Source organism: Nymphaea colorata, chromosome 4, assembly GCF_008831285.2.
Source record: "Nymphaea colorata isolate Beijing-Zhang1983 chromosome 4, ASM883128v2, whole genome shotgun sequence".
NCBI lineage: Eukaryota > Viridiplantae > Streptophyta > Magnoliopsida > Nymphaeales > Nymphaeaceae > Nymphaea > Nymphaea colorata.
This window is the reverse complement of record NC_045141.1, coordinates 23,084,059-23,093,007: the sequence shown is the minus strand read 5'-3', so window position 1 is coordinate 23,093,007 and position 8,949 is coordinate 23,084,059. Positions and strand designations below refer to the sequence as shown.

The 8,949-nt window shown below is 39.3% G+C and overlaps 1 protein-coding gene across 1 annotated transcript; it reads right to left on the bottom strand.

Annotated features, from left to right (window-relative positions):
- Nucleotides 1-541: 541 nt before the first annotated feature.
- On the bottom strand, nucleotides 542-8,871 carry LOC116253268 (cell division control protein 48 homolog C-like). Its single transcript, XM_050077603.1, is given in 14 exon segments — nucleotides 542-921; nucleotides 1,014-1,530; nucleotides 1,652-1,847; nucleotides 2,792-2,853; nucleotides 2,960-3,025; nucleotides 3,535-3,639; nucleotides 3,756-3,872; nucleotides 4,540-4,692; nucleotides 5,404-5,417; nucleotides 5,420-5,828; nucleotides 6,007-6,191; nucleotides 7,904-8,157; nucleotides 8,266-8,753; nucleotides 8,756-8,871. Coding segments are annotated over 13 exon segments (2,223 nt in total). The 5' UTR covers nucleotides 8,840-8,871; the 3' UTR covers nucleotides 542-921; nucleotides 1,014-1,440.
- Between the last annotated feature and the right edge of the window lie 78 nt (nucleotides 8,872-8,949).

The following is an 8,949-nucleotide window of genomic DNA, read 5'->3' as shown; positions in this document are numbered from 1 at the left end:
AGGCACAAAACAAAACTTATTTGTGCTTTAAGAAAAAAAAAAAAAAAAAAGAAGACAAAAAGAGTGGGTATTTCTAATTCCTTCCCTAAAAGTTCGGTTTTTTTAACTCTCAACTTTTTAGACTGAAAATAAGTAAAGGGGGTCATTGCCTCAAGTCACCTTGTGCTTTATAATAGACCACGAATGTCATAAGCTCGGGCGTGGATTTACACGTCTTATGTCCCAATGAGTAGTAGGGTTTTTCAAATGCCAATAATGTGTTTCATAGTGAGAGGGAGGCTCTGCGCGACAGGGAGATGCTGGTTGCCGCCGTTTCACATGCCTTTTAGGTCTGGTTGGTAAGGCAAGTCAACTGCTCTACTATTATGTCATTCATCTGGGCAGTCTGAAATGGCTCAATTCAGAATTAACAAATCAAAAGCTCATTACTGAGTAGTTACCCATGAGATACAGGGTTCTATGTGCAGTGGGATATGCATGGAAGCAATGCCTCCCGAGAGCTACAGCTTTTTGGCAAATAATATTCAGAAAACTATGAACAGATACATCCTGTAACAGTTTTTCACAGTCCCCGTCTTAATAGTAATTGACAAATTCAGCCTCATCTACACCATCATAGAATCTGGTGCTTGCTGAGAACCGCGTGAAAGCTATCAGATATGTACTTGTGGCGGCATTTGTTCAGTAATAGGCTTTGACAATGGTTCTTGTTCAAATTGCAAAGAAAAACATAAAACCTAAAATGCACAATATTTCGACAAAGGGGAACAATTCATATTTCTGAAACAAGCACTCTGACCTAAGTCCCTAACAAAACGGCAAACAGGTGGTCATGCTCCACGGCACCACTGCCAGATTTTGTCGAAGATCTTGACAATATTGAAATCCACTTTTATGGAGGAATGAGAGAAAGTCTGTTGCCTAATGGAACAATGTAACACATGACATTAAACTGCGTTATTATCAAGTATTAACCAAGTTATTTAGGCAAAAAGTTCTACAATGAAAGGTACCTGGATATCTCCTCAAGCTCTTTTTGGTGGATTGTCTGCACCATGTTTAAAAATCCAGCCTACCAAACTCATGCTCCACCTGACATCTGCAGTCTGTTGTCTTGAATGTCTCCATGTGCCCATCCACCTCCACCCTGTGAACCCTGCTATTGAAAGAAACCTGCAGGCGATAATGGTCCATGCAGCTTGCCCTAAGATGCTCTAAAGATTCAGAGAAGGCCGCAGATTTCAATACCTTTAATGGTTTTCTTAGTTTATATAGACCTGCATCGAGTGTACATTAAAATAGCCTCTACCAGTTGTATCCGGAAAAAGATTGTCGCAGAAATGTGCACGTAACCCTAAGGAAGTTGTTTTGACATCATCGAATTAAAATGGCAATCAGAAAGCTGCACCACTTGCCAATGTAAGCTTGCAATTCAATGGCTCACGCTAGCCATTCTGTTCTTCCACCATATTTAGTAGATGTCCAAGAGTTCTGCTTTTCCTCAAATGCAGCCATAGCAGCTTCCTCTACCTATAACTATAAGGATTAAAGTGAAGCACGTTCATCATCATTACATATGTCTAGCTAGAGGACACAATGTGCAACCAGATAAAAATAATCAAAAGGGAATGAAAGGAGCAAAAGAACGTACCCACTTTGCAACATCAGCTCCACTAAAGTTTTCACTTTGTTCACTTAGCTCATCAAAGTTCACATCTGGAGATATCGGCCTTTTCTGCGATAGTGTTTTCAAGATGGATGTGCACTAAACAGAGCTAGGTAAAGGCACAAACATGAGCTTCCCCAGCCTTCCAGGCCTCAGGAGAGCTCTGTCAATTGCATCAGGCCTGCAGGAATAAAAATAAATCGGTCATCTCACTTGGCTGATAAGAAGACAAATTTACCTCCATGAACAAGTTTGAATGATCCCTCCAATTATACGAACAAAAAGTCCAATAAATCAACACCATCAAACACATTCCAACTAGCAGAGGAAAGATGTGAATTGCTCATGTTTTGGCCTATGGAGAGGTTCAAAGTTAAGCACATAAACTAGGCTCAGAGTACTGAACATGAAATACAAGCGTCCAGCTTGCCTTGATTTTTATAGGCTCACTATGTCGTAAAGGATACACTTTAGACATATTTTAAATTGTATCCAACAAATGGATATCGTGAAATTGTGTTATAACTATAGTCACAGATAACGTTTCACAGTTTTAAACGGCCACAATTTTCTCAGGTATAATACGGCAAGCATGAAAAAAAAAACAGAAAAAAATACGGTAAATTTTTAAAATTTAAAAAAACTAAAAATGAGGGAAAAATAAAATAAGTGAGAAACTAGTAACACAAACGTCAAAAAATAAGTAAATTTGCAACAAATAAAAAAATAGAAAATGAAAAAAAAAACTGTCTGGCATTTAAAAAGCATGACACGTTTTTTGCAACACTGGTTACAAGTTATAACTTAAATCTCACTGCTTCCAGCTTTTTGATGCCAAGTATTTTTCTAGAATCAACTATAGCTGTATTCAGTACTTCCACAATTAAATCACTACTAACTTTCAGCTTCAAATAATGCATCTCTTTGTGAACAAGCCCGCCAGACCTCAGCAAGTTTAGGTCAGGTTCATTCTACAACTATCTACAAACATGAGCAACAAGCTTCAACACACCAAGCATTGCCAATTGGCCAGTCTGACTCGTTAACTAGCTCCAGTTGTAACAAGGTGAGAATTGTCTGCTTGTTCAAACAGAAATTCAGAATCATTACCAGCAATAATATTACCTATTAGTAGCACCAACAACGTAAACACCCTTCTGATCAGCACCATCAAGCTCTATAAGCAGCTGTAACAAATGCAAGAAACAAAACGCAGCATTAAGTCATGCAACCTTAAACATGGAGAAACTCCCAGCTAGTCCAGACAAGGAAAAGTGGAAAACAGATCTTCACCTGATTTATTAGCCGTTCAACAACCCATCCACCATCCTTTCCTCTTTTTGTTGTTAAAGCATCCACCTGAGAAAAAAAAAGGCAGGGGAGTTGGAGATGGAGAAGTAAAGGGGAAAGACAAGAAAAGGAATTGCAGTGAGTATTGCAGATATTATACATCCCTTCGAGCAAAATGCAGAGGAAATAATAGAAGTTAGATCAACTGAGGTAAATAATCTGCTAGTTCTCTAGTATATAGTCAAGTCATAAGAATGGCAACAGCACAGGAACATCTGAACATTATCAGATACTTCTGTTAACGTCGCCAAAGGTAGTTATGAATCTTAGGCATGGACCTTAAATTTATGAAGTTCTGAAAAGAAGACCCCCAAAAAACAAGTTAAACATACATGACGCTTAAAACTAATGCTTGAGACAGTTCATTGATAACCTTCCATGTAGATTTAAACAAGAGAGTCACATTCAATTTAATGACCACCATGGCTTCCCACCGTTTGGATACCAATTCACATCTATCATCTTTACATTCAATCTTAAAGTTTTAACTTTCCAATTATCTTATTAATAGTTAGTACCTCATCAAAGAAAAGTATGCATGGTGCACAAGTACAGGCACGTCCAAAAATTGTCTGAATTGCCAACTCGCTTTCACCCACATACTTGCTCAGTATCTCAGGGCCCTGTAGATAAGCAACACGTTCATTACAATTATGGTAAACAAGGCAGGTTGAGAGTCTAAAAATATGTTAAATCCTCTTCTACAAGAAAAAAAATCTTTGAAGAAGAAAAACAAAACCTTTACGTGTATAAAATTGGCTCCAGCTTCATTTGCTACAGCCATAGCAATCAATGACTTTCCACAGCCAGGAGGTCCATAAAGCAAAAATCCAGTCTCCAGATCCATGCCAAATTCCTGCAAACAAGCCACTTAAAAGTCAGTTTCATATGTAGTTTGTCAAACATGAAATGACAGAGCCCACCAGCCTAACAAAATGGAATAAAGAAGAGCATATGCTTAAGACCATTTGAGTTAAATCGACCTGCTTAATTAAAACCCATTGGCAGGATGAAAGAAAAAGAAAAATACCTTTAGTTTAAAGTTTCATGAAAAATTACTATGGAACATACTTTTTTAGACAGGTCCTGTACAACTATTTACTTGTGAAGCGAGAACAATATGAATGGTATTGCTCTTAAAGTCTCAGATGGATACCAACTCGTTATCAAGTTCCATAAGGTTCTTGAGGGGCAATGTTGGATGTGAGTTGATACAAACACATGCTTTTGTGATGTTCTGTTCCAATATAGTAAAGCAGTGATAAAACTTGACCTCATTCACCAGAAGACTCTCTAAGCAAGTCCTTCTCCTATGATCTTTCTAAATTAAGAAGGTAAGACCATGCACATTCGGGGTCCTAGACTGTACATTCAGCCAAAGACTTTGTTTGAGAGAATAATAAAACCTTGCTCGATTGAAAAGGAAAGATGCAAAAGGACTTGAATGAAATATCTGCTGCATTGTTAGCTCCTTATTAACACTAGAAAATGTGTGCCATTCTCCAGTTAAAAACAGAAATTACCTCATAATCTTCTGGATGTTTAATTTGTCCCACAATGTAAAGCTCAAAATCCCTCCTCAATGAATGCATACCACCAACATCATCCCATGTTTTTTCAGGTATGGCAGAAAACCCTTCTCTTTTAGATGAAGGTTGAACCACTGCAGCTGCATCCTGGAAACATCCAGACATGAACAATTGTGAAGAAGCAAGTTAAAACTAGCCCACCAGGCGACGTTGCCAGCTAAAAAAAAGACAAAATGATGTACTTGCTGTCCATAATCACTGCTATCACTGAAAGGTGTGACACTCATGTGCAAGCTTTTCTTTTGCACCGAAAACTAAAATAAAGTGCTAACCGCTTTAAAAGAAGAGAGTAGCGTATTTTTATCTTTCATAATTGAAAAAATCAGAGATAGAGTTGCTTTTGAGATTTAAGTGATAACAAGTAACCTGCAAAGTGAAGCTACTGTGAATGATTTGTATAACCAGAACAAGTATTACAAAGAAAATGTCAGCCAATGACTGTGGCTGTGTGGCATCATGACTCATTGCTGACAGTGCATGCACGAAGAAATGAACAATGTTCACATGTTCATATGCACACGTACATCACAGCCATCTCTTGGAACATTGTCTAAGAAGCTGACAGACACTTAGGTAATATTAGCACCCCAGTAATATATTACATAAGATTCCAAGAAATTATTATCTCATTCAGATGGTCCAGATGGATTTAAATTTAATGCAACATGACTAAGACAGGATAAAAAGACACTCTTGAATAATATAATGTGCAGCGAAATGGTGGATAAAACATCTAGGGAGAGAGATTTATTTAGAAGGCATAAAAAAAAGCCAAGCACTGAAAGGCATGACTATTACCTCAAAATCAGAATCGTAATACTAAGCCTTTCCATCTCTTCAGGTACCCAAGGGTATCTCCACCAATCTTCTTCAGTCTCTTTGCCTTCTCGTTCAAGGAAGAGGTCTAATTTCCTTTTATCTAGTATCCTCTTCATTGCAAGATTTCCAACCTTGTTTGCTAAGGCAGTCAAATCAGCAGCCACAAAAACAGGTGTCAACTTTGCAATTTTCTTCAGGTCAAATGCACCTTCCAGTCTAAGGTTGGTGGTAACCACCGAAAGAATCTCCACTCTTGCATTTTCATCTGGAACACCCACAGAAATTTCTCGGTCAAACCGGCCTGGCCTTCTAAGTGCAGGATCTACTGCATCAGGTCTATTTGTAGCTCCAATTACAAGCACATATCCAGGCTTTTTGCCAGAAGTTTGAATCAGAATCTTGAACTAGCAGTATGGTTTGATCCATACATGTCAGAAGTTGAGCTGGAACACCCACAGAAATTTCTCGGTCAAACCGGCCTGGCCTTCTAAGTGCAGGATCTACTGCATCAGGTCTATTTGTAGCTCCAATTACAAGCACATATCCAGGCTTTTTGCCAGAAGTTTGAATCAGAATCTTGACCAACAGAACTAGCGGTATGGTTTGATCCATACATGTCAGAAGTTGAGTCACAATTCTCCTCTCCATTTCTCTCTGCAAATTGTCCCTCTTTGAAGCAATAGTGTCAATCTCATCAACGAAGGCAATTGAAGGCGCAGTCCTGTATGCCTTAGAAAAAAGATTGCGGATATTGTCCTCAGAGACACCTGCACTATTCTGTAATCGTTAAGGATTGAAGCGAGTAATTCAGCTGCTTCAAGGTTCTGCAAAGTAGGAGGATAGTAACTTATGTTCATTTTTCTGGCCATGTTGAAGGAACCAAGGTATAAATATATGCCACTCAAAGAGGATTTATCAAGAGCAGGGAATAAAACTCTCTAGAAGAAAGAAAAATGTTCTTTGTTATCAAGATTCCCTTGCTCAAGCACTTCCACTAGGTTCAACATTCCTTTCCATGAAAGTAGGACACAATTAACCTTATAAATAGCATCGGTACCGGTACAAGAGCCTAAGCTTGGGTTCATGTTGCTAGACTATGACTCTTATGTGTTGCTTTCATTGTGAATACTTTACATCAGAAATGCAGAAAGGCGTTGTAGTTAAGCACAGTTCAGCTTACATTTTTAGCACCAAAGAACCTCCACCAAATAGATACAGTTTTTTGTGCATACTGTGCCATATACCTGATTGAGGTTTCAGTTGACTTGTTATCACAGATATCGTGATATTTTTGAAAATATCGCAATATTAACGTCAAAAATCAGAAAAACGAAAAAAGGGAAAAAATCACGACATTTTGAAAAAAATTGGGAAAAATTATCACGTTTTTTTTGGGATTTGTTCATTTTTCTATTTTTTGACATTGATATTATCGTGGATTCAAATATAAATTTAAACTAAATTATTTTCATCATTTTTATTATCATTAAAACATTCCTTTTATCACTTTTATATAGTTTTATTCATGTTTACCTATTAGTTTCTCATTTATTTCATTTTGACCTAATTTTTTAATTTTTTTTATTTTTTAAAATTTTCCAAGTTTTTCCCAAAAAAAATTACTTTGCCATTAAAAACCCGAGACAAATCTCGCCGAGAGAAACCCGAGAACGATATTTGTGATACTATAACTATAGACAGAGATATATTTCCATAAAAAGAAAAGAAACAAGAAGGCATGCTCATGTTGTTATTTGTATTATAATATTACAAATGAAGTTCCATAATAGAACACATAATGTTGAACCACACCGAACTAAATTTGGAGAGGACCAACCAAACCCCTGTACGGCTTCTTCTATTTCTCGATAAAAGGAAATATGACCAATAGTAGTTAGAATGTATATACAAAGCAATCCTTTTTTACACACATGAAGTGATACATGTAATGTATAGCACGCTGACGGGCCCAGCATCTTGAATGAGCATTAACATGATCCACGCACTATTCTAAAGCAATCATGTTATGTAGCCATCAAAATGACCATGAGCATATTACCAACCAACCTTTTCACTTAAACTAAATGATGCCCCATTTGAACATTTCTTGCCATCTTTCCTGTTTCTACTCGAGGAAATTTTTTATTTCATTACAAAGCAACAGAATTCATGGGTTCTTCACATCTTTTTTCTTTCTCAAATTCATATCTTTCTGGCTGAAGCACTTCGATTCCCGAGGAAGTACGGGAAGATGGGAAACTCGATTCTGGGTTACAATGCAGCCTGGAAGAATCCATAAACCTATCGTTTACATACTTTGCTCTAATCAATGTAAACTAGAGGACATCTAAAGACAAATAAGAAGATAAAAAAAATGCAATCGAAGGCGCTGTTCAATATATATATATATATATATATATATATATATATATATATATATATATATATATATTTCAACTAAACAAGGAAGCCCAAGTACCTGAGATTCCGGAAACGACTTCAGTTGCCAAGATCTTCAAAAATGGCACCCCAGTCTCGTTGGCAATGGCATGAGCAAGCTTCGTCTTCCCGCATCCTGGCGGTCCGTGCAACAGAATTCCCTTCAATGGCCGCACTCCCAGATGCTCAGGCAGCTAAGGATGGAATAGCGGGATCATCACCTCCATCATCAATTCGTCCAAGATGCCTTTGATTCCACCAAGTTCTTTGAAATTGGGCCGCCCCCACTTCTCCCTCCATCATCCCTTTGCCATCCTCCAGCACCATATTCGACACATTCGACTCTGCCGCCGCCACTGTTACTCCGAGTCCCCCAATTCTACCCGTCTGCTCCATCTTTACCGCCTCCACATTCGCCTTCGCGTCCAACACGACCTCCAGATTCCTCTGGAACTTCGGCATATCTCTCTTTTGGCGCTAGTTGCAGAAGCTCCCTTAAGTTTACCATAACTCGATCTCATCATCGATTTCATTCGGTCAAACTGCGGCGAAGAATCAGCCTCCTCTGAGCTCGAACTGTCGTCCTCTTCACCATTATCGTCCCCGTCACCAACATTATCACCGAGAGCCATCTTCCGCTTCCTCAGGTGCTCCCTCTCTGTAAGAACTAGCTTCACCTCAGAAGGGTCTATCCTCGCCTTCTTCTTATTCTTTCTCCGCGAGGACTCGGCGACAGCGGAGGCTGGGGTGGAGCAGCCGCCCCCTTCGTCGTGTTCCTCATCCAACGGGGAATTGGCTGCGGCGGCAATGGAGGAGCGGACGCGGCGAAGAGCAGGGAGGACGTAGCGGCGGAAGGGCTCGAGCTTCTGGCGCTTGTACTCGGGGTAGGGTAGCGGGTGCGGAGGTGGTCTAGGACGTCATCATCGTAGGCGCTGTCGTGGTTGTAGGCGTATTGCTCAAGCCTGGCCACTAGCATCCGTTGAATGCTCGACGGCGACCTCCCGCCGTCCATCATCATCCTCGACGGCGACCTCCCGCCGTCCATCATCATCCTCTTTCCCATCCCCGTGCGGCCAAGTAGCATCA